General features: G+C 46.2%; 1 protein-coding gene across 8 annotated transcripts in view; it reads left to right on the top strand.

The window, feature by feature from the left end:
- The window catches only part of PEX6 (peroxisomal biogenesis factor 6), a 140,233-nt gene that overhangs the window by 93,237 nt on the left and 20,099 nt on the right, over nucleotides 1–26,897 (top strand). For all 8 annotated transcript variants that reach the window (XR_015060037.1, XM_085888178.1, XM_085888177.1 and 5 more), the window contains 2 exons: nucleotides 25,102–25,272; nucleotides 25,473–25,550. Coding sequence is in view for 7 of the 8 variants with exons in the window: in XM_085888178.1 (XP_085744304.1) it covers nucleotides 25,102–25,272; nucleotides 25,473–25,550 (249 nt within the window). In the remaining variant the exon portion in view is untranslated. The remainder of the gene's footprint in view (nucleotides 1–25,101; nucleotides 25,273–25,472; nucleotides 25,551–26,897) is intronic.

The raw sequence follows: 26,897 nt of genomic DNA on the forward strand, positions 1-26,897 counted from the left end.
CTCCTTCAGGAAGAGCTTTGCCTCCACGCCCTTGAGTTTCCCAAGGTCTTCGCAAAACAAACCTTGATGTCTTTGCAGAATCTTCTCCAACTGATCCTCCCATCGGCTAGGCATGGGTTGCATAAGGTGAACGGCGGCCCAGTCTTGCCTGATGCGGGTCAGCCAGTCTCGGCCGAGGAGAGACAGACCCCTCCCCCGCACGACGTTCAACGGAAGCGCGGCGACTTGGCCTTGGTACCGCACAGACACGTCTGCCATCCCGACTGGCGTTATCTTCTCGTGGGTGTACGTGAACAGTGTGAGGTCAGACCTGATAAGCTTCAGGTCGTTGAGTCTACGTGCGGTCTGTTCGCCGATAATAGACACCGCTGCTCCCGTATCAACCTGAAACGTGATCGGCATGTTGTTCACTTCGACTTCCACCGTCATTGGGCGCGCCGCCGCAGGGCCAATTGAAAACGGGCCCATCAATGGCTGCCCCAGGTCGCCTCGCACATCGCCGTCTCTTACCTTAACGGTGGCCAACGCCCCTCGGCACATACGCTTCAGATGACCCACCTTGTGACAACGTAAACACACGGTGCTTTTAAACGGGCACACATGGCGCAGGTGTCGACCTCTGCATCCCAAACGCGTCCGCGGGGTCACCTCGTCGCTCGTGCGGCCGCGCGGCGACGTCAGGCCCCGACCCGCACCGAAGGTCGTGCGTGCGTCCCGGGACGCTCGCGACACCGCGTGGGCCCCCGGGCCATCTGGCATGCTGCGGCCGGTGATGGCCCGAACATCTCCGAGAGTCTGCTCGACAGCTGCAGCGGTGTCGACCGCCGAGGTAAATGTAATGGCTTCACCCTTCAGCCGTAGAACCGCCGAAACCATTTTCACATCTTGCAAACCAGAAATAAAACAATCTCTGAGCCGAGCTGGATGCTCCTCTGCCGTGAACTTGCAGGCCACGGAAGAATGCTTAATCGGCGCCACGAAATCAGCGACGTACTCCCCTGTACCTTTCGCGAGGCGATCGAACTGGTATCGAGCCAGCTGTAATGACTTTTCCGGCGCCATGTGTGCTTTCATCCTCTGCACAATGTCCCAAAACGACAGCGCGTCCCCACTGGGCTTGTCTGGCGCCACCAAATCACTCAGCAATCACTAATGCTCAACCGACAGCAAGGCGAGCAAGATCGACTTCTGTTTGCTCTCGTCGACCACATCATTCGCGTGGAAATAGCACCCCAATTGTTCCGAAAACAATTCGAAGTCGTCTCCGACGAAAACGGGCACCTGTCCGTGCGCCGTGACTCGCCGATCAACCATCCTCGTCAGCCAACTGTGGTGTCCGAGGTGCAGCGGAACATGGAGGGCGAGAGCGTAGCAGTAACTCCGCTTTATTGCGCGTCCGAATGTACATCACTGCCACCCCTAGCGGGCGAGTCATGATATACGAAAACCCAATCACGTGATACAGCACAGCCCCCACCTGGTGTAATTGAAGGGGGGCCCGCATCCTCTGTGCTGGTCCCTTTTTAGCAGTGCAGGTGTCGCATACTCAACACCAGTCCTGTATGTCGCGACCCATATTCACCCCATAAAACCTCCGGCGGGCCCGAGATGTTGTTGTTTTTTCTGCCCAAATTGCTGCCGGGGTGGGTGCCATGCAACTCTTGTAAAATGGTGGTTTTAAATTGGTCTGGGACTATAATAAGCCAGGAAGTCAAGGGGGGCCCCCACCTGGTGTTATCAAGAAAGGTACAAGATGTTATATTTCAATTTTAGGGTCTTCCACTGAGCCCAGTAAGCCTTTGTCTGTGCTCCGAGTGGGTGACTTCCTCCCCACTGGGTCTCTTACCTGCCCGGACCCATTCGTACACTGGCCCCAATGCTGGATATTCCTGCTGGGCCGTGCTCCAAGCCAACGTTCCAAATTCCTCATCTGCGGTTTGTGGCAAAACTTACCCTGCAACCCGGGTTGCACGGACGAAGGTCTTGTGGGAGGGGTCTGCCAATCGGTCCCAGTCCTCATGTCGCGAACAGAATTTACAGTTTTCTCCCAGACAAGGGCGACGAGAGAGTGCATTGGCATTCCCATGGGCCATCCCGGCTCAACGGGTCACACTGATATCATACTGCTGCAACTTTTCCAACCACCTTGCAATTTGGCCGTCAGGTTCCTTGAACCGTTAGAGCCATTGCAAGGAGGAATGGTCGGTTTGAACCGAAAATTTACGCCCGTACAAGTACGGGTGGAAATGGTTCATGGCAGACTGCATAGCCAATAACTCTTTGCGAGTGACGCAATAATTTCGCTTGGGCCAACTCATGGCCCAACTATAATACGCAATCACTCTTTCCACGCCCTCCTGCGTCTGAGACAAAACTGCACCCAACTCTTCCTGGCTCACATCCGTGTCCAGGGTAAAGGTCCCGTTATCAGTGAGGAATGCTCAAACGGGTGCGGATGTTCAACACCCCATTATTGTGTATCGAGAAGAGAAACCGAGGTGAAGGCAACAAAGACTTGCACGTTTTGAGGCCTCCTACATCAAGACTGACAATCTTTTCCAGCGAAGTCCACAACCAGGAACCTGTGCTGAGAAGTCGTCACCGTTGACTCCAGTGATTTATCTGTCACGGAGCGTTTCTACTCCAGCCCCTCTGAAACCATAAACACATCGCGCCACCGTCCATGCTTGGGCGGTTGGCAAAGCACCGATCGCGCACTCTCCCGTACCTCGTACGCAAAGTCCCGTGGAGCCGGTATGGTTTCCTATATAACTCTGTCCTGCTTAAGAGGCTCGCTCCTCCGGTCCGCTTCACAAACCACGACTCCCGTCCAGGTCGATCCATGTCCTACTCTTTTGTGTGCACTCATCCATGTTGTGTCGCATGCACTCTGCACATACTCCGGCACATTGCAAGTGATCGACAGGCGACTCGTCATATCGATCTGCGTTCAGTGCAGGACGAGGCGTTGTAGCCTCTGCAAGGACGAGAGCTGCCTGAATTCCCCGGGTGGTATTCAGTTACATGACAGGTCCAGGTCACGAAGATTTGGGCAGAGCATGGCGACAGATTCCAAGGATTCGTTTGTGATCCAATGGCAGTTTGCCAGCTCCCGGTGCAGTCGTTGCTCAGACCACTCACCAAGGAAATTTTCAAGGACTGCAGGACTGAATCTTCCATCGTTTGCAGTCCACGAGAGACCGAGCGAGCATGCACGGGTGAGACGAGGCTTCAAAGCCCAGAAGGTCCTCCTCGCAGAGAGATGGCCAGAAAGGCTTGAGGTCCAGGTGTTTGTACATGGAAGGGTTGTAGCAGCACTCGCGTAGGGTACGACTGCATTGAGCGAGGCGGCACAGCTCAGGGAGCATCAGGTGAGATAAAATCATTTCGATAATCTCGAAAGGTAAAAGGTCAAAATATCCATTATTTGTGAAGGGGGAAAGCTTCCCTTCCTCTTCATTTGCCCTCCTTTCTTCCTCCCTCTGTTTAACCACATCTCGTCTCCTCCTTCTTTCCATCATATTCCGTTTCTGCTGAAGTCTTTCTGTCTCAGCAAGATATTCAGTCTTGATCTTCTTTGGTTGCATAATGTCCACTGCGGTCCCGTGCAGAACAATAGCGACCAGTTCCATGCACTTCACGGACGACTACTTTCTGGTGAGCGGAACGATTCCTCTCCGCCCCGAATGATCTGTTGGGTACCCATGTCTGTGTTTAGCTGTAAGTGAGGCCTTGGTCACATTTGCCATGGTGGCCGTGGGGTCTCCAAAATCTACTGCCACTTGCAATTATACGGTGGCCGCAGTATTTCCGCGGTCACACAATGTAGCAGTCACATATGTTTTTTATTTTCCGGGGAGCCGCACGGCGTATTTAAGCCTAAGTCACATTTGGCACGGCAGCCTTGGGGTCTCCAAAATCTACGGCCATTAGCAATTATTCGGCGGCCACAGTATTTCCACGGTCACACAATGTCGCAGTCACATATGTTTTTATTTTTGGGAAGCTGCACGGTGTATTTATAAATTGTGGAGACTGAAAGCGTGGGGTTGCCGTACGGTCTTTGATTTGATGTTGCACTATGACCTTCGGGCGTTCCTGCGGTGGCCATAGAATTTTCAAGGCAGACGCAAGGTGCCCGCAAGGCGACCACAAGGTGACCGCAGGGGGCCCCGAAGGTGAACGTGCGGCCAGATGGACGGTAACGAATGGGTAAATTTTTTTTTTTAACCAGTTTTTTTTTTTGGCTTGTCGAATTGCTTCGGCGAACGCAGAAATTAAAATGTTATAACTCTGCGTTATAATTCCACGGCAACCTTACGACCTGTAAAATATCGCCAAACGCCGTAGGGCCACCCTGAGGCCACCACAGAAACTCTGCGGCCGCCGCACGTTTTTGTCAATTCAGAGGGCGTATGGCTGCCGTATCCTCGCCGTAGAGTAAATGTGACTTTGGCCTACATCAACCCCCGATAAGCAATCACTCTTTCCACGCCCTCCTGCGTCTGAGACAAAACTGCACCCAATCCTTCCTGGCTCGCATCCGTGTCCAGGGTAAAGGTCCCGTTATCAGTGGGGAATGCAATAACTGGTGTGGATGTTAAACATCCCTTCAATTTGAGGAAGGCTTCATTGCACTCCCGTGTCCAATTAAACCTCGTCCCCTTCTCCGTAAGCCGGTAAAGGGGCCTGGCAATCTCTGCAAATTTTGCCACAAAGCGCCAGTAGTCGGGGCAGAGTCCCAAAAAAACCCGCACCTTCTTGATGTTACTCGGTGCGGGCAACTCCTCTACCGCCTTGACTTTATCCGGGTCGGTTTTCACCCCCTCGCAACCAATCACATGACCGAGATAGGACGCTTCCTTCCCAAACAAGGTACATTTTTCCGGGCTCAACTTCAACCCTGCCTGTCTGAGATGCCCAAACACCTGATCCAAAGTAGCTATGGCTACTTCGCCTCGACACTCGGGGTAATGGTCACTGGATCCGGAGCCTCCAGCTCCACCTTCTCGTCTGTGCTCACACCCCCTAGTGGCAGCTCTTCGAACCCCCCCTGCATGATACCCCGGGCCAGATCGATTTTACATTCGCTGGCGGTTAACAAATCCAACCCTATTAGACATGGGTTGCACATCTCCGCCACCCAAACATCTACTCTCTTTTTTTAAAGAACCCAACTTAAGAGTCACAAAACCATGCCCTATGATGGGAGCCGTTGCCCTGGTAGCCAGATGCAGGCTATGATTTTCCAGATGGCGAATATCATCCCAGCAATCTTTACTCGAATCGAGGATCACAGGGCGAATGATCATGGTGCTTGCTCCTGTGTCCACCACGGCGTCTTCCTCTTTGCTGGCAATTTTACACCTAATTGTTAAACTACCAATGCCAATTTGGCCACAATAAATGACCTGTCGCATTGATGAGGGCACTTTTCCATCTACCCCAGCCGAACATGGCCCTATATGGCCGGCACATACTATTTTCCCAGGGTCTGGTGGGGGGGGGGGGTGTTGAGTGCTGGCTAGTCCGTTCCGTACGGGGTGCAATTGGTGGTCCTGGATAGCGGTCTATCCCTGCGTTGAGCTCTGCAGTCTCGCGACAGGTGACCTGTGAGACCACAATTATAGCACCTTACCTGGTAAGGCGTACGCCTCCGATACTCCGAATTGCCCACCCTAAAATTCCGAGTTTGAGCATTTATCGGTGGCCCACAGGTTGCCATCATCGGAGCCGCCTGCCATGGTCCAGACCTCGCCAACTGGCGGTTTACCATGCCCCAAACCATTTCCTCCAGGTCCGCCCTCCTTTCGGGGGCGCCTTCTCCCGTGTACCCACAGTTGTGCGTTGGGCCCACCTGTCTCACCGCTACCGGGTGGCGCTCTACCCCCCCCCCCCCGAGTCAGGGGCGTTGCCGCTTCATGGCGTGCCGCAGCATCAACCGTCTGACTCGTTGTGGGTGAGCGCCAGCCTTTCCTGGGCGGATGTGTCGGATCGTCGTTCACCCTTGCAGTTAAGGCATGAAGACGTCTATGTACTTGAGAGAAAACTGTATTGCCCACCAATTACGTGTACACTGAGAGCAACAAACACCAGGAACACCAACTTGGTAATTTAGGATGCCCATCATATTCCGAAAATATGAATATTTGGCTTCAAGTCTACGAGTGCTTCTGCCAGGACAGTTGAGTCACTCCCTTTTATGCACAGGTTTTATCTTTAACAAATGCTATTTTCACAATTGTCCTCCCCTTTCCCAGGACCAGCTGAGAGCAGCTGGCTTATATCCTCCAACAACTATGAATCAAGCAAGATAACTCAAAGTAAAGTAACTCCCTAATGCTGCTCATAGCATTCCTGTGGATGACTGACCACATCCTTATCTCTACACACAGTGCTCTAAATTCCTTTTGTGAACAGCAAGCAGGAGTATATTTTTGGCTACTGCAGGAGAGTGAGTAAACGTCTTGGGAACAAACAAAGCTAATAAGAAGGTACAAATCCCAACAGATGCTGCCATGTCCGCATATGCGATCCCGACTGCACGGTGAATGTCGTGAGCCAATTCCCCAATGGACTCCTGGGGTTTCCTTTTTTTGGTTTGCGAGCTGAGTTTTAACAAGCTCGCTCTGCTGTTCTATGCTGAATGGGTTGTTTCGAGCCGAACAGAGGCCTGCCAGCATAATGGCCCCAGGGGGGAGGGTGGTCAGAACCTCAGCCGCCACACCGCGCAGTGCTGCTACAAGGTGCATCCCACCTTCGTCCGGGCCCCAACCGTTACCCCAACACATGTGATCGAACTGCGCCAAGTAAGCCCTCAGGTCGCTCTTGTCGTCACACGGTGCGAGCTGCACCGCGCAGCCTCCCAGGGTTCGAATCCCATACGCTGGTCCATATGGGACCGACACTGGTGTGAATCCTCCGGGTCCACACGGGGTACCATGCACGGGGGACTCATGTCTCCAATCTGTCCAACTACCCGCTTCTCCTATCTGAGTCAATGCCTGTCCTACATTTTCTCGCTCACCATCACACTCCATTCTCGCACATTCCAGTTCATTTGCTTTCGGCACACTCTCAATAACATTCACACTCCGCACATTGGGCACTCCAAGAAACCCCGGGTCCTTTATTCCCCCCCAAGCTCGACACACATCCAATCGCCTCATGCACGTGCCTGGTCTCGCCATGACTCGCCTTTGTTGTTCTCACCTCCTCCCGTCCTCCGAGCACTCTGTCACGCTGCAAATATAACATGTTCATGCACTCAATAATCTCCTCCTCTACTTTACCACCTGTTTCTACCTGTTTTGCTTTGATTTCAGTTATCTCCTTCCTTACCTCATCCACCTCTTCTCTTACCTTCGTAAATTCCTCATGCACCCCTTGTATTTTCCCCTCTAACGTCACCTTCATTGTTTCAATTTGTGTTTCCATTTCCCGTTCCTTTGTTCCCATTGTTTGTCACCTCCTCTACTCTCTTCGTTAGTTTCTCGTGTGCCATTTTACATTCGTTTTTAATTGTAGTCATCTCTTCTTGTTTCCTTCTTCGCGGCTCTTAACTCCTTTATCGCCCCTGTGTTCTCCATTTGTTCCTTCAACTAATTCTATCCTATCGTCAGTCCTTCTCCCTCCTTCGTTATGTTTCCAATCTCTCCCATCAGTCTGGCCTCGCTCTCCCTCATATCTTCCCAGACACCGATTCGACACTCCCTTACCTCCTCTCGTACCGCCGCCATTTCTCTGCCCATCGCTTCACTCATCTCCCTTTTTATTTCATCACCCATCACGTCCATTTTGCTCTTCATCACTTCCATTCTGCTGTTGTTTTCGTCACCCATCACGTCAATTTTTCTGCTGTTTTCGTCCGTTTTTCTGCTCATCCTGTCCATTTTTCTGTTGCTTTCTTCGCTGGACATTTTCATTTGTGCCATTAATTGCCTCATGGAAAACATCATGTCATTCTCGAGCTGTACTGGTGACGATAACCTGGCGTTCTGCGCTATTGGCGTTGCATTTTCCAGAGGCCGAGGGTTGCGGTTATTTTCCATCTCTCCCATTGCTTCCTCTTATTTTATTCTTTTATAACATCATCATATTTACATCATCTGCATGGCCCACCGGGACCTGCCCGTGTTGGTCCGCCATTGTTCGTCCCAATAAATTTAACTAAAATTTGGTCTAACCACTCTGAATTTCAAGGTGCGTGAAGCGCACCACAGGTCGACGACCTGACACCAATTTATTGATCAAGGGGTTCGAAAAATATCCCACTCCCGGACACCAGTTGCTGCCACGGGTACCGAGACACCAGCTTGTCGCTCGGGGATAAATCCCCGGTTGTCCTCGGTCGAGCCGGACCTGGGGCCACCACTCGCAATTAACGTTGTGGTACTGTGATTTGTTTTAAAACCACGAACTCCACCCAGTTAACAACGAGTTACAGTGTCCACCGTCTAATTATTCCGTTTAACTCGAGGTCACGTGGTTACCTGAGCAGGGAGCACGCCCTCGGCAAAGCACCAATGTTATCTCGATTAGATTTTAATTAGGGCGGCCGAGCATTTCAACCGCAAGTGCGTGCCGACGATTTTTGGTCAAATCTGTGGTAATTACCTCCTAGTCTATCTCGGTTCGAATAATGCTAGAGTAATGGAAGGAAAGGACAAACACGGACAGGTTGGAAATCGACAAATGACTTATTAATAATAAAATAAATAAATGGAAAGAACTTTTTATTTTATGAGGTAAATGAGAGAATATATTTCAAAGAAAAATCAACCAAAATGCCAGGAAAGAGCCAAAAAGCATATGCTTATTGGGGGTTGACTTACTTCCAGCTAAACACAGACAAGGGTACCCAACATATTGTTGCGAATTCGCGCCCGCCGGCATGCGAACGGCCACGTAACTCGAATCGCGGAACGTCGCCCACCGGACGGACAATTCTGTCGTGACCCTCTCGGACTAACGCCGGGAACTAGTCACGGGTGGGCCTTTCGGCCTCACCACGATCGTGCCAATCGGCCCCCCGTGTGGGATAGGGTTGTTCGCCAAATTCGACCTACCTAAGTACCCACACGGAGGGTAGACCGGGCGATCGCACCTCGCCGCAGGTCGACTCCGGACACGGGCCACTTAAGCGACCCGTTCCGTACTATCGGGATAACCGAGCGGTGTTATCGTCGACCTCGACGGTTCCGATTAATTATCGGGCGTATTAAGCCCACTAACAACCCTTTACGTGAAGCAAGATGGAGATTCAATTAAAGAAAAGACGAAGCGAAACGGGAAAACAGTTCAACATAAGGCACATTTATTCTGCGGCACACGGAAAGCACACATATACAATTACAACAATTATGCACCAAAAGCAGATGTTACAAAAGAAACACAACAATGCAGATCTACTACCGACTACGCGAGCAGATGGCAACACTTACACAGTTTTACTTTACAGACGGCGCCGACAACACATTTACTCAAAAGCAAAAGAAAAGGGCCACCCTCAAAGACAAGGGGGCAGACGGGGCCTGTGGGCCGCGAGACCAGGTGGATCCTACCCATGTCTTGTGATGAGCCGCAAATGTGGCGGCGGTGCCCCGATTCCGCGCTCCTTCGCGGGTTTCGTTGGCACTGCTTGGAGTGGGTGGGAACGGGGCCCCCTTTTCGCACTATCTCAGCGCGGGGGGAAAAAAGGGGGGAATTGTTGATGCTCTGGGGAAAGAGGATAGCTGGCTTGCTTGGGTCCCGCGACGAGTGACTCCACTGCGACCTCGTCGCCGACCGCCGTCTTCCTTGCCTTGGACCCGAGCTATCCGGTCCCCTCCCCAATTCTCCTCAGCCGACTGCAGCAAACCACCTCGACCGCGCTCCAGGCTTCAGGCTTCCCCTCTCTGCAGCTCCCCGACAGACTCCGAACCCCGACACTGCCACTCTCCAGACCCGACTTGACTCACGGCTCCACAGACCGCTCCTCTCCAGACCCGACTTGACTGCCTCGACCTTCCTGACTCCAACTCACTGCCTCCAACCTTCTCTCCAACTCAAAACTCGACCGAAAACTGACTAAATTCGTCCCGAGCTCGGCGCTTTATAGTCCGGCAGGAGAACCCATATGCAAATTTCTGGATCAGAACGGGCTCGGGGGTGGAGCCACGCTCGCCCATTGGATGGAGAAAAAGGGGTGTGAGTCTCCCCTGATCCTCGAATTTGCATATATCGATTCTACTCCGACGCGCCTGGAGGCGGGGCCAAACCGCCTCGTGCTTGCTGATTGGACGGATCAGAAGTGGGCGTGTATCATTCCTGATCCGACTTCTCCTCGGAAAGGCCGCTATTTGCACCCGTGGCTCGGCGCGCGTCCCGCACGAGGCCAGGACAGCCTGACGCTCGGTGCCCACAAGCGGTGCGGGAATGGCCGCAGAAGGAGAGGCGAAGGTCGCGGAGGGTTTAAAGTGCTGGTCCATGGCCATGGCGACGTTTCGTATGGCGGTGATGCAATGTTTGCGGGAGCGAGTTGTGAAGGTAAAGGTCGTGGCTGTTGGCGTTGTTGTTGTTGTTGTGAAGCGGCATTGCGGTTGGTGGTTGTTGTGTGATGGCGGTTGAGACGTGGTTGGTTCAAAATAAAGACAGAACAGAAAAACGGCTATCTTAAAGGGTCGCAGCCTGAATGAATCACATTTATTCCCTCTAAACAACGGGTTTGGGGCTAACTACACATGTACTTACAGAGATATCTCACCTACGGGACCTGAATGGTGGTTTGCGAATTTCCTCAACCGTAACAATATCATTCGGGGGGGGGGGGGTAGAAAGAATCGTCTCGTTCACCAGAAAGTAGTCGTCCATGAAGTGAAAATGTCCTGAAATGTGTGCGTACGTGTCACGTCCATCGCCAGCACCCAGCTTTGCCGTGCACTCTATCGCGAACAACCTTCGACGCCTGGAGGACACCGAGACGTCCGTCGCGGGTTTAGACGCTGGTGTTGCTGGTGACAGAAGCGTGCCTCACTTGTTGGTGGCGCTGCTCACACCCACACGCTCACTTCCTTCTCCTCTTTTGCGCGCTTACACCCGCTTCTTGCTCGCTTCTCAAGCTTACTTATCGTTCTCTTCTCCATCCCTGGCTTTCTTTCACCTCCGCTTTTTCCTCTCGCCTCAGAACGGATCACCATTCGTTTTATATATCCGGGCCGTCTCCGTGGGTGCAGTCCACCCCAAGCTCACCCCGCCCCACTTGCGCACGGTTACCATGACGACCTGTGCACTCTCAAAAAAGGCGGGCGTCAGAGCTCGCCAAAGAATGTTGCTGAGGAAAAATGAGGGCAGGCTTCAGAACTCGTGAAAGAAATGTGTGTAAACGTGTCTGTAATAAAGAAAAAAAAAAAAAAGCTTCCCATAAGAGAGGGGATCTATTCTTTGCCCTTCTCAACGCATCACATTTAAGATCCCATTAGACATGGGGATGTGGATAATCTGAACATGCATTTAAGGAAATAACTGTCTGAGGACCTGGATGTGTGGATGCATTCATCAGACCAGATTCTGAAATCCGTAACGCATGCACGCACGCACCCACGCACCAACATTTTTTTCCTCAAGAGTGCATATATCAATCATGTCTCGCACAATAAAAATACTGTCGTGTATTGTTATTTTTGGAACATAATAGGATCGATCAGGATGTATAATTTCCCCAATCACGGGTCTGAGCCGGTTGGTAAGAGCCTTTGAGAAAATTTTATAATCCGTGCAGACCAATGATATCGGACGCCAGTTGCACGGTTGCTGAAGGTCACCTTTTTTGGGGACAAGGGTGAGTACAGCCCTGCGATAGCTTCATGGCAACAGATTCAATCGCAGACCGTCAATCAGAGCTTCATGTAACTCTGGTCCCAGAAGGTCCCAAAAGGTTTTATAAAGTTCTAAAGGCATCCCATCCAGTCCAGAGGCTTTGCCTGTTGGTAGAGTATGTAGGGCAGCCTGAAGTTCCTCCAAAGTTATTTCCTTGTCTAGTTGTAGATGTACAGATTCTGATAAGGTGGGTAGAGAAGAAGTCAGGGATTCCACAATTTCGTCATCAGTGCTCTTGGCTTGGTAGAGCTCAGAAAAATAATCCTTGAGTGAAACTCGGATGTCTTTTTGGCAGTGCGTTATTCTTCCTTCCTTCGTCTATTGTGAGCCTATCTGCTGACTTGTTTTTTCCCAACTTCCAGTCCGAAGAAGAACTTGGAGGAAGTATCCAAGTGATACAGATTTTCCATTCGGAGACTGATCGGAGCTCCCCTGGCCTGCACAGAGTCCAGCAAGAAGTGCTTTTTTCTTTGCAAGCAAAAAGTTGGTCCTTTCGATATTAGAGGCTGAGAGGTTAGATTGCAAAGATAATATTTCTCTGGCAACCAGGGATTGAAGGGCAGAGTCATGTCGAGTTTGATAAGCTCCGTATTGCTGGCAGAAGGATCGTATCTGTACTTTGGCATTGTCCCACCATTGCACAAGATGGGGAAAGGAGGGTTTATGTTGGAATAAACTTCTCCAAAAGACACGAAAGGCATCAAGGAACAAATGATCCTCGAGGAGGCTTACATTAAAAGTCCAGTAGGCAGCACCTCGGTTACGAATTGGTAGGTGAATGCGGAGTATGACCATATGATGGTCTGAGAAACCACTGGGGACGAGACCAGTGTGGGTCACAATTTAAAAAAAAAATCATTATTAATATAAAAATGGTCTAACCTTGCGAGGGACAGACAGCCATCTAAACACCGACACCACGTATATTACCATGTTGATGGATTACAAGTCCTCCAAATGTCAATAAGGAAGAAGGTTGTCAAAGTCCTTGCCAGGGGCTTAATGCTCGCTGGGTGAGGCTCTTTCCCATTGCAATCAATAGAAGAATCCATCGTGCAGTTAAAATCTCCTCCTAAACAAACAAATCCATTAAAATCTAAGTGTGTGAGGGATGTTTGTAACTGCGTAAAAAAAACAAGTTCGAGCCGTACTGTCACTCAGTGCATAGACATTGAGTATTGTGTGTTTAAAACCATTAAGGGTAAAGGTGAGTGAGATTAAATGTCCTTTAATAATTTCATTAAAATCAATAATGAGATTACAGAGAGAGGGATGTACAAAGATGGCTTCCCCCGCTCTGGGACACTCTAAACTGCTGAAGAACCATCTTCCTTTTATCATTCTCTCGCATTTGCTCATACAGGAGGAGCTACATCTGGTTTCATGTAAGAGTAAAAATTCAAAGTGGTTCTTCAATACAAGCTCCTTAACTTCAGCTTTACGTAAGTTTGAGCGTCCTCCATTAATGCTTAAAGTAGCAATCGAGAAAGCCATAGTGTGGAATTTTGAAAAAGACATCAGTCAATTGGCCGGCTTATGGACGCAGTAGTAGTTTCCTTGCTTTCAAAACCCACTTCCTCAGACGAAACATTTGTGGCTCAGTCATGCCAAACTGCTCGGACTGAAGGAGCAGCCACTTTGCAGAGGTAATAAAGGTGTGCATGTCTTGAAAGGAGTCTTGAATTTGAACATGTCTCTTACGGAAGGTGTGCTGTAAAAATTTTATGATCTCCTGGGGGGGGGGGGGACAGTCGGAACACCGTCTGGTTCCTGAAATGAGCTTGCATCGTTTCAGACTTCAGTACTATCACCAGAGGCAATCGACGAGGCCCCGCCAGAATCATAGTCTGATTGGTGATGCATACTTGAACCATGCACCAAAGGTGGAGCAGGCATTTCCATTTCTGCTGGGAGGGAGAAAGCCGTGATCGAAGCAGAACACACACGCTCCACATCTGTAACATCCGGAGTTGTGTGGAACACAGATGTCTCAGCCACTACACTTTTGGAAGAGAGAGGGACCAACATAGGCTCACTTTCAATGTCGATGATGTCAGCAACCACTGAGTTGGCCACATCTAGCCCTTGGGGCACAACACCGCCCTCTTGTTCATTCTCGTGCTCATCCTGTACATGATCAGGAGCACTGTCAACATCCACCGGAGCGAGAACAGCAAATTTGTTTTTCGTTTCCAAAACAGCGAGCGAGCTGGCTGTGTCTACATCACAACCGTGTAGTTTGCTCGATGGCACAAGCTTTTTAGGAACACTCACCATTACATCATGACCGTTGATGTTAGGACGCTTGTTTCTTCGGGGGTGAACGGTGACAAAACCCTCGTCATCTACTTGACATTCTTTAACTTCTGCATTTGTTTTCCAGGGCTGATTATGGGAGGTGTGCGCACGTTCCACCACTCTAGATGTACCACTGGTGCTTGGCTTGGGTTCTGCAGCTCCAGGTGCATCACTAGTTCTTGTTCTAGGCTCCTGGTGTTGAGACTCCTCATTAGGTTCCACACGTTGAGACTCACCACGAGGAATGTTAGGTTTTGGACACGCATTCTTTAAATGTTCATGCTCGCCACAAATAAAGCATGTCATCACTTAAGTGGCAATATAAACTCGGTAGCTACGATCTTTATATTTAAGAGTGACGGCAGTACTAAGTGAACGTGCACTATTCTTCAAAACAATATAACAGTGGCGTCAGAACGACATAATGTGTCGACCCGAAACGTCCGAACGCAAACGTAATGGGATCATGGAAATCCGTGACGCAACTGTCCCAAAATAACTTAAAGCAGAGATAACCTCCTCGCTTTTAAAGAAAGGTGGAATATTTGATACAATAATTTTAACAGCAGGTGTGTCCAAAGGACTTACAGAAACAAAAAGATCCGGTGGAATGGACAAACCGGATTCGACCGTCTGAGCAACGTATCGCTCTTCAGACAAAAATAGCACAACACATTGATTCATCCTCGACGCTGCGAGAATGTTGTCGAGCCCAATGAGCTCTCCGAAACCCATAACGACATCATCGACACTCACTCCGTCCGGTGAACAAACTATGGCCCCGTTCTTTGGCGCAAGTTCCTCATACACACTATGATGCAAACGTACATTCGCCATAATGTAAAACAAAACAAAGTAAATTGAAGGATTAAGAAACCAAAAGCAAACCTGCCACAAGCAAAACTAGCAAGTGGAGGGAAACAAAAGATTAATATGAACAAAGTGTTTCGCGAAGAAAAAGGCGAAACGGAGAAACGCAGCAAGTAGTGAAGCAGGCCCAAAAACCAAAGTCCTGTACAGGCCTGCAAATCACTTACTGTGCGCGCTCTCTTTCTCTCTCCTGACTCAACAAAGAAAGGAAACACAGGGGAAAATTTCATACACGCAAACAAGGATAAAAGGGGATAGGAAAAACACCAACACGACACAGCACTCACAGCTACACTCGCAGAGCTGCCATGATGCCACACCCACCAACAACAGAGAGAGAGAGAGAGAGAGAGAGAGAGAGAGAGAGAGAGAGAGAGAGAGAGATAGAGATAGAGATAGAGATAGAGATAGAGATAGAGATAGAGATAGAGATAGAGATAGAGATAGAGATAGAGATAGAGATAGAGATAGAGATAGATAGATATATTGAGTTTTTATATTCTTTTATTTAAAAAAAGTATAAAAAGGTGTCTCACCAATGAGACAAAGGCGTCAGCACAACACTTAACTGTTTTTCACAGCAAACAAACAAGAGGGTATTTATAAAGGTAGAAAAAAAATATTTTACCAAAACAGATGAACAACCAATTATTAAAAAACATTTTAGGTTGATTCATACATTTTAAATCAGAAAGGAAACTCAAGTGATTCATTTACAACAGAGCAAAGAACATTTTTTACACACCATTTGTCAACAAAATCCTGCATTCTTCCATACTTGCAACAGAAAAAGAAATCAAGCTGGATGCGAAACACAACTAAAGTTCTAAAGGTTAATAAAACACAAGAACAAGCATCCGCAGATTCCACCTTCTTTTTCCTCGTCTTATAAATTGCCATTTTTGCTTCAGCAACCAAAAACCTGGCCAAACCAGTCTCAGATTTGAAACTAGAGGAAATAGGGAAACCATAAATAAATTTCACCAAGGAAAAAGAAAGACCCATCTTTAAAATAATATCATGCAAAAACTGAAAAAGAGGGACAAGTCTTATGCAATCTACATATGCATGACAAAGCGTTTCATTGTTTTCACAAAATGGGCACAATTCTGGGATCTCATTGGAAAACTTGTGCAATAAGCTATTATAAGGGAGGATGCAATGCACTAATCTCCATTGCAGGTCGCCCGAACGTTTAGAAATTGGGGGGGTATATAAACCTCTCCATGCAGGGACAAGAGGGGTCGAAGTTGGCAAATGTTCTTTCCATTGAATCCCGAAAGGACTTTTAACTGAATCAGCAAAAATATACTGAATACAAAAGGAATACAGGTTCCCCTTCTCAATGGAATTTAAAGGTACAGATTTGCCATCCCAGTCCAAAAGCAAAACAGGGAAGGCATATTGATTGGGCAAATCCACAATATCAAAAAGACTCCTGAAACCCACTCCAAAACTCATTAATGCCTTTAAGATAGCAGAAAAAAGCTGACCAATTATCCGAATTGATTTCAACCCAGTAATGGTGGAGATTTCATGACTAGATTTCCATCTTTCTTTTGAAAAATCCAGCAGATTGTGCACAAGAAGTATATTGGACCCCACAAAATGTTGCACAAAAGCCCTAGAGGATGGGATTCCTGTAAAACAGGGATTGTAGAAAACTGGTGCATTTAAGAACATCGAGGCAGTAAAGGAAGTGACCTCACGTTGCAGTGATAAAGCTTGCCAAGCATTGATCACACTCTGCATATACAGAGGAAGTGGTGACACGTCGATCTTCAGGAGGTCGAGCAAAAAAAGCTCACGGCCATATCCTAGCCGGCCCGCTTGCTTTAGCAAACAAAGGGTCAAACTCTCCCAAGGCATGTGGTTATAAAGCAACTTTTTCACAAAAAGAATGCGGAAAGTCATGATCCTGCTGGTGATGTCAACAAGCCCTTGACCCCCCTCATTCCGAGAAAGGCTGAGCACACCTGGTCGAAGCCAGTGCATACCACCCCAGAAAAAATCGATTAAGTGTTTTTGAATATTTTTAATTAGCCATGCAGGTGGCTGCAAGACAATAAACCTGTGCCACAAGATGGAAGAGACCAAATTGTTAATAACTAAAACTCTTCCATGATATGATAATTTGCACAGAAGGCCCCTCCATCTCTGAAGTCTGGAGTAGACTTTGTCTGTTAGTCCATCCCAGTTTTTCTGAATACTTTGAGTATCACCAAGGTGTACACCCAAATGGTAAACACTATTATTCTTCCAGGATAAATTGCCAGGTAGTGTTGGGAAGGAAAAATGCATTGCTAATCCAAAAAAGGAGGCATAACTCTTTGTCCAGTTTACTCTGGCTGAGCAAGCAAGGGTAAAATTATTCATAGTTTTAAGTAGTTCAGATACAACTTCTTGACATTGAATTGTAGTGCAGATATCATCTGCATAAGCAACAACTTTTATAGCAGGTATGTCCGGAGCGACAGAGAATCCCACAAGTTTCTCACGCAATTTAACTAAAAGGGGTTCAATGGAAAGAACATAAAGGAGTCTGGATAAGGGACACCCTTGCCTTATTCCTCTGGTAACAGTAAAGGGAGGAATCAACTCATTATTTATTTTGAATAAACTAGAAATATTGTGATACAACAACTGAATATATGATACAAAAATACGACCAAAACCAAAACCCTTTAGGATAGCAAATAGATAACTATGATCTATACTATCAAAGGCATGCTCTTGATCAACAAAGATTAAGCCAGTACTTTTATGCAGAAGATCACACACATCAGCAATGTCACGAACAGCGCCAAGATTGTCATATATTGATCGTCCAGGCACACAACAGGTTTGATCAGGATGCACCAAAGATTGGACTACCAATTTTAAGCGAGAGGCAAGGACCTTTGAAAAAATCTTGTAGTCGGTGTTCAGTAAGGAGACAGGACGCCAGTTTCTGAGTAACTGGGTTTCTCCCTTCTTTGGTAACAAGGAAGCAACGGCTCGCCAGAAACTTAGGGGGAGCTCCCCAACTTGAAAACTTTCCTTGAGTACTTCCAAAAGTTCGGGTCCGATAATGTCCCAAAAGGTTTTGTAGAATTCACAGGGGATTCCATCCAGACCAGGAGCTTTCCCGGACGCCATACTGGAAAGAGCAAGACCCAACTCCTCCAGCGTGATGGAACTCTCCAAAGAGGCTCGCTGTGACTCAGACAACTTGGGTAAAGGTTCAATAAAGGCTTTTGCAACATTCAAATCAATCTTTTTTGCACAGAATAAAGAAGAAAAATAATCGATTCCAATTCTTTTAATCATCTTAGGTTCACTTACTATCTCTCCTTCAGGTGATTGTACAGATAATAGTTGTTGTTGAGCTTTAGTTTTCCTCTCCAAAGAGAAGAAAAACTTTGATGAAGTGTCAAAAAGACTCAAATTTTAAATCTTAAGCCGCACTAAAGCCCCTTTAGCCCTTTCGTTGACAAGACTGTGAAGTTCTTTTTTAGTTATAAATTCTTTACGTAATCCTTGATTTCTGTTCAACTCAAGAGGATTTCTTTGCAATTCTAAAACCTCTTTTTCTAGAATCGTTATCCTTGAAAGACTATCCCGAGAATGATGAAGTTTATACTGCTGACAAAAGATTTTGATGTGGATTTTTACAATATCCCACCATTGTAGCTTGCTATGAAAAGTATTTTTCCTTCCGTAAAGAGAAGTCCAAAAGATCCTAAAAGCATTGCAAAAAACATTGTCTTCCAAAAGACTAACATTTAGAGCCCAATAGGCACTCCTACGTTGAAGATAGGGAAAAGTTAATTTTAAAGAAACTAGGTGGTGATCCGAAAAGCCAGAGGGAGAAATTGCCGTAGACAATATGAAGTTCCGAAAATCATTATTAACATAAAATCTATCTAAAGGCCCGGTCACACTTTGACGTTTTAGCCAGCGATGGCAACGTATTAAAATGTATCTAAAACGCTGGCTTACGTTGAACTTTTGATGTTTTTTTTTAAAGATTCGGACGTATTCATAGCGACTTGGTCTTATGTATAACGCATTGGTAACAGACACAGAACGTTTCGTTGTGTTATAGATAACTTATACCAACGAATGCTGAACCTGTTGTCAGCCTACACAACCGATGCCCAATGATAGTCTAACTTAGGCATAGCGCGTTGCACGCATCGCCGACGATGTCGTGACGTAGCCTATTAAAAGGCTGACACACAACGATTCGAATCATAACTGCCGTAGAAATGGAAGTGTCAACATCGCGGTCACACCTTGGCGATCTTGCCAGCGTATGCCGACCTAAGAAAAATGTGTCTAAAACGTTGGGGCACGTCAAATACGGTATGAGTAAGTTTGGTATACGTGAGTAGAACGCTAAAGTACGCTATCATACGTCGTAGTAAGTAGAGTACGTCAAGAAATTTTAAACATGTTCAAAATTTTACGACGTACTCGGCGTATGACACACGTTCCGCATGCGATGGGGATAAGTTTTACACACGATATGTGGACGCTTACACACGTCCACCAAGGCTACTTATAAGCTACTCATAAGTCGAAACACATCGCGGTAATGTCTTTTTTTTACGCAAAACTTATTTCTAACTTATGTTTGACGTGCTTTGAACCAATTCTTTACGTAGTCCCAACACACATCGACGTATGTAGACGTATTCCAATGACGTCTTCCGGTCGACAAAAAAAATAAATTAACGTGTTTCTAGCTTACAACTGCCATATAAAGACGTGTTCCCAGCGGTTTTGGGAATTGGTATATAAAAATGCTGCTCATAAAAGGGGAACCCAACAGTGTTTTCGAGTCCTTTTTGAGTCGATGTCCATGTTAGCAGTAACAGTATCAGTATCAGTATTAGTATTAGTAGTAGTTTGTTCATGTTGGCAGTAGTAGGTGAGTGTGAGGGGGAGGGTGTGGGTTATGATGGATCGTCCCTGCGTTTAACGATTTAATGATTTAAATGATAAACTCAACGATTTAAATGGCTGCATCTCCACTATTGAAAGTAGACGCTTGTGCTCAACAATTGGATTTTTTTTTACACTCAACGACTTTTAAACGGTACCACTCAACTATTTTCATTGTTTACAATGAACGATTTAAATTGCTGTCACTCGCCTTTGTTTTTGACGCTGGCGCTCGGAAATTTTAATCGTTTCTATTGAACGTGCTAAATCGCTCAAACCCCACTATTGAAAGTAGACGCTTGCGCTCAACAATTCGATTCTTTTTACACTCAACGACTTTTAAACGGTACCACTCAGCTATTTTCATTGTTTACAATGAACGATTTAAATTGCTGTCACTCGCCTTTGTTTTTTGACGCTGGCACTCGGAAATTTGAAGCGTTTCTTCTGAACGTGTTAAAACGCTCAAACTCGACTATTTTAAATAGACGCTGCCGATGGACAATTGGAATCATAGCCAAGCTAGACATCGAAGTGTGAACATCCTCGTCATGCCGAAGAAAAGTTTGAAGAATGCTGCAAATAAGTGTCCTGGCCGTGGCCGTGGACGCTGACGCAAGGACGATCCATTATACCGACGTCTTTCAGCCTATGAGTAACTTAAAAGTAACGTCTGTCGATGTGTGGCAACGATCGCGTAACGTGCCAACAACACGTTAATAATAGGTTAGAAATAAGTTTCGGGTACGCTAAACATTACCTCGGCGTGTCTCAACTTATGATTAACTTACAAGTAGCATGTGTTGACGTCTGTCAACGATCACAGACCGTGCATACAACTTGTGGCCAGCGTAGCGGAACGTGTGAGTCATACGCCGGCATACGTCGTGAAATTTCAAGCATGAAAAAATTTGAGGACAACCAAAAAGTACGTTTAAAGCCAACGTACAACGACGTATGGCAGTGTTTTTCAGCGTGCTCTCAATGTTATCAAAACTTACCCATAACGTATTCAACGTGTGCCAGCGTTTTTGGAAAAAAAATTCAAAAATCGGCATACGTTGGCTAAAACGTCAAGGTGTGACCGGGCCTTAAGCGAGCGAACGATACCCTGTTATTGGAAGCTTGACACCACGAATATTGTTTAACTTTGGGGTGTTGCAATCTCCAACCATCAACCAAATTATACTTTGCTAAAATGGTCGCAAACCCTTTTGCACTCTCAGGGTGAGGTTCTGAGCCATTACGGTCCAGAGCTGGCTCCAAGGTACAATTAAAATCACCAGCGAGGCACACGAGACCACTAAAATCAATCTGGGATAAACAATCATCAAGAATGGAAAAATATTCGTTTCTTTTTGCAGGATTACTTGGGACATAAGCATTTAATAGTGTGATTTTATAGCCTCCATAAGAAAAAAACGACAAAAGCCAAATGACCTTGCATGAATTCGTGAAAAACAATTTGGTTCGATGAAAGACTTGATCGAAACCAGAAAGCAACTCCTGCACTGCAGCAATCAAAGGAACTGAAAAACCAAGAACCCCTTATTGTGGTTTGCCACTCTGCAGAACAAGTCGGTCCACAACGCACATCCTGAAGAAGAGCTACATCAATATGCTTTTGATCAAGTAACAGTCGAACATGTGTTTTACGTATAGGGGCGCGGCCCCCATTTATGTTTAAACAAGCAAGAGACAGAACCATTTTAGTATTTTATAGGTGGGTACTGGTTACTGAAGTTCTTTCCTTGCCAGAGTTACATATTTCCTCAATCTGTGTACGTGGGATTCATTGGTGCCATAGGCTGCTGGATTTTTAGTAATAAGGGATGCGGTAAGCATAAATTTATCAAGTTCCGGAAAGAAATCGGTTAGTTTAATTTTTTTCCGAAAGGTGTTATGGAGGAACTTGATCACCTTCGCAGGAGCAGGGGCATTTAAGCCCTTGTGGTCTTGTGAATCTCCAGCTGCACCATCCAACTCAGAAGAATCTGATATTGAACAAGTATCATCGGAATCACACGACTCGTGTTCAAATTCAGCATCCTTTTTCTTTACAGATATAGCAGACATTGGAAATGGTTTTACGAAAAAGGAATCCTCAGGAAGCAGATTTGTTTCTAACTTTTCAGGTGTCTGCTTCAAAGTCACTGAGGTAATGGGTGTGGCTGTAGATGTGACAGGCAGTTCTATGGTACTCGGTGCAATTACAGTTTGGTGAGATTGTTCTGTGGTGTTAGGCACAACTATAGTTTTGACAGATGGCTCTGAGTTATTAGGCTCTACTGTAGTCTGAACTGCTGGTTCTGAGGTATTAGGCACGACTATGGTTTCAACAGTTGGTTCTTCGGTGTTAGACACAATCTCCGCATGAACATCCTGCTTCAGTGTATGACTACCTACTGTATGTCCAGAACAAGTTTTGTCTCTGCCTGGGACATCTACTGATGGTTTGTTTTGAAGCTCCATAGTCTCCTCGTCATCACATGTGAGAGGACAGGCATAAACATCTGAAGGATTTTGGTTACTCTCTTTCCGATTGAGTGAAACCCTCTTCACAGCGACCGCTTCCGCGTATGAAGAAGGTTCGACTAAAACTGCACTTTGGTGCCTCAGTTTTCCTCGTGTCACCCAACCAGACTCATTTTTTCCATTTGTTTGATTTTCAGAGTTTTCCCCTGCCTCAGTAGACACCCCAGTGACCTCAGGTTCATTTACATTTTCAACTTTACTTGATTCTTTTTCAATGCCCCTTGGGCATTCATTTTTCATGTGACCATACTGTCCACATTTGTAACACACTAAAGTCTGTGATGTGGCAAAGATGCGGTAAGTAAACTTTTCATGTTCAATTTTTAACATCACGTCAAGCTCACGAATGTTTGGCTTCGGAATAATAAATAGTTGACGTCGAAAGGAAAGAATGTTTTGTACTGTGGTCCTTAAAGCGAACAGGAATGAAAGTTATTTTTGAAACCACAGTGCCATACTGTTCTAAAGCAGCCTTCACCTGCTCGTTTTTTATGAAGGGAGGAATATTTGACAGGAGTACCTTCATCAATGGAACATCGAGGGGTGATATGAAGAAGAATATATCCGGCTCCACAGTCAGTCCTGACTCCACAAGCTGCGCCACCATTTCCTCTTTAGCGACGAAGATAACAACACGCTGATTCATTCTCGATGCAGCTATTACACTATGCATGCTGATTAATTTTTCGACACACAAAACAACTTTTTCAACTGAGATTTCGGGTGGTGGCGTACACGAAAACCCATTTTTCCGACTTAAAGACTCTAACAGCTCAACGGTCGCCATGATTTAGGCGCAATAACACTCAATGCCTCGGGGTATTAAAAAAAATAATAATAATAATAATAATAACCAATACACAAGCTACGCTGGTGAATGGAGGAAAATAATAATAATACTAATGATAATAATATGGACGCGGTCCAAGAATCGTTTAAAGGAGCCAAAGCGATGGCAAAAACTAACAAAACACGTCGGATGGAAACCAGGCCTCAAAACCGGGAGGGGTTCTGAGAAACCCAAACTCCACCTACCGTGCGCGCTCTCTTTCTCTCTCTCGCTCAATGTAAAAGAGAAAGGGGGTCAAGAGAAAACGAAAACTAAAACATTTAGACGATGAGAAGAGGGAAAGGAGAAAGCAACACAGGCTCCGCACGTACCGCCAGGAACTGAGCAACAGGTCTTCGCGATTGCACGCACGTGCCAAGCGAGCAACAGCTGTGCAGAGAGAGAGAGAGAGAGAGAGAGAGAGAGAGAGAGAGAGAGAGAGAGAGAGAGAGAGAAAGAGAGAGAGAGAAAGAGAGAGAGAGAGAGAGAGAGAGAAAGAGAAAGAGAGAGAGAGAGAGAGAGAGAGAGAGAGAGAGAGAGAGAGAGAGAGAGAGAGAGAGAGAGAGAGAGATAGAGATAGAGATAGAGATAGATAGATAGATTTTTTTTTTGATTTCTAAATTGATATTTTTATGGGGCAGCAATTTTGTATTCATTTATTCCACTGCTGTAGACCTTTAAGTGACACTCCATTCATGTTGTTGATAATTCCAATACATTTTCATAATTGAACAAAAGACTAATTATTTCGATATGAAAGAAAGCTTGACTTGTATATTAATAAAACAAACACATCTTTTCCTTCCAGTGAAAGTTAATCACGGGACCCAATCTTGCTAATTTGCCGATAAGCAGCGTGGTCTCTGAATCTCACAGCAGCAGCCTGTAAATTGTTGATTTTCGGCTTTCAAATTGTTTAACCCAATCCCCCCTCACCCACCAAAAAAGAAAACATTGCTTTCTGCAAAATTATGATTTGGGGATGCTCAAACTTGCGGAGAAAGAAATCTGGTGTTCGTTTTTATCATCTTGCACTCAAAGAACCAGTATGTTTTTATAGCAACGGCTTCATCCACTTAACCTGAGGAAGCTTCCCTGTGAACATTTATGGTGTGTGCTCCAAGCACTTCCTCCCCAACGATTATTTATCAGAGAGACATCCTACACAATAGATTGCTTGAAAGAAGATTCTTTTAATAGATTGCACAACAGAAGCAGCTGTGCTGAATTTGTTTTTGTTTTTTTAACCTTGATGCAAGCAAAATTGCAGTTGGTGCCTTCTGCAACTTGCTGAAACCCCAAGAGAAAAGAAGATGAATGCATTATACCAGCCATGCCATGTCCTCCACTCCCCAACCTCCCCACACTACATACCAGACGATGTTTAGCGTTCTGCATGTACTTGGCCATTAATGGTCGCAAGAAAGGGAAGCAGTGGTGCCATTTTCACCCGTAACCTCTTCTTTTAGAGGTTGGAACATCAATGGCTAAACGCTTAATGATGACATGAGAGTGATAAATAAGAATTGTACGTACAGACACATGATTGTAAAACGGATGTGCCGTACATGTGCTAATGTCACTCACTGTTGTGCAGTCCTTTAAAATTTCCCCACATTGAAGCATAAATTGAGAAGATTAGTAAAAAAAATATTATTTTTGAGTAAACTCAGTAAACTTAATTGTATAAAGTACAATTCTGGTTATATCAACTCCAGCCTTAGCACATCCCTTTCACAACTTCCAATATTATTCAATTTCTTCATTTCCTCATCCTCCTCCAGGGTGGTTTCTCAGCTTTTGGCAGAGTTAGATGGGTGTGCCATAAAGGAGTGTGAAGGTGACACGTTTGATGGTGCACTGGAGGGACGAGAGGAAGATGGGAGTGAAGTGTTTGTCGTTGGGGCCACCAACAGGCCCGATCTGTTGGACCCAGCCTTGCTTCGACCTGGCAGGTGCTTTTAGGAGACGAGAACGTGAACAAATATTTGCTTATCTCGGGATGATTATGAAGAAACATCATTTTGTTTGGGATATCTACTGAATAATTTTAATGGCACAAATAATTTTGTGTTCAGATAACCAGTACGAAAAGCAGAAATCCAAAGGACTGATCGTCTCTCGATGTTCCCTTCAATTTTTGACTTCTCGATAGATTTGATCGCTTGGTATATGTCGGTCCATGTGAAGACAAAGCATCCCAACTATGTGTGTTGGAAGCGGTAACACGGAAGTGAGTCCTGCATTTAATTGGTGAAATCTATCTCAGCTCGATGTAGTTTATCTATCTTCTATCCTTAATATGCCATCTTGTGATTATAATCCAATACAATCTCATTGCAATTCAAAAAGAAAAATATGCTTTCAAGTTGTTTAATGTCACAATATTGTTTGCTGTTTGTTTTCATGTGTTAGAAACTATTTATAATTAATTTATGTTTGGCAAAATGTTTGGGAGTTTTCAACAAAATGTGGATTGATTTTCAGGATATATTTTTTAGATCTTTAAATTTGTTCATGTACAAGCAGATAACACCCATCACTTCACTGCCTGGAATACTAAGAGAGGGAGGAGAGAAAGGGAGGGGTGGGGATGAGAGAGATGGGTGGGGGGGGAGAGAGAGTGAGGATTAGGGGTGAGAGAAGGGGTGGGGGTGAGAAAGGGGTGGGATGAGAGAGGGGTGGGGTGAGAGAGAGGTGTGTGTGTGTGTGTGTGTGTGTGTGTGTGTGTGTGTGTGTGTGTGTGTGTGTGTGTGTGTGTGTGTGTGTGTGTGTGTGTGTGACCACGAGCCCCAGACAGAGAGAGAGAGGGGAAGAGAAGAGGAGAAGGAGTGTGAGAGGGAGGGATGGGAGTGTGTGTGAGAGACAGAGACAGACAAGAAAATTAAAAAATATATATATATATATATATATATATATATATATATAGAGAGAGAGAGAGAGAGAGAGAGAGAGAGAGAGAGAGAGAGAGAGAGAGAGAGAGAGAGAGAGAGAGAGAGAGAGAGAGAGAGAGAGAGAGAGAGAGAGAGAGAGAGAGAGGAGGTAGAACGAGAATGGAAGGGGTGAGGAGGAGGCAAGGAAGGAGGAGAGAGAGGAGGGGGAGAGAGAAGGAGGAGAGAGGAGGGGTGGGGGAGTGAGTGGAGAGTGAGGAGGGGGATGGGAAAGAGGGGAGGAAGGGGGAGCAAGGAGGGAGGGGAAGAGTGAAGAGGGAGGGGAGTGAGGAGGGGTGGGGGAAGGGAAGGCAGCATGAGGAGGGGAAGGTAGGATGAGGGGAGGGAAAGGGAAGGCAGTGTAGTGGGGCGTTACCAGGGTGAAAGTGCTTTCAATCGTCGATTGCAAAAGCAAACTTGTTGCTGTTGCAGACTTTAGTTTCTTTGAATACACATTCTCAACCATCACTAATAGGTTCTTTCTCTGGTGTTTTTCAAATGTTTTAGCATATTTGACATATTACAGTAATGAGCATGGGTGAAACTCCATCCATATTTCTGTGACGACACATACAGAGGTTTCTGTATATTCGTCATCAGAAAAAACATGTTGCTATTATTAGGAATTGAGTGCTATTCCGATATTCTGA

This window comes from Eptatretus burgeri, chromosome 7 (assembly GCF_056783735.1).
Source record: "Eptatretus burgeri isolate ZD-2024b chromosome 7, Ebu_testis_v1, whole genome shotgun sequence".
In the NCBI taxonomy this organism is placed as follows: domain Eukaryota; kingdom Metazoa; phylum Chordata; class Myxini; order Myxiniformes; family Myxinidae; genus Eptatretus; species Eptatretus burgeri.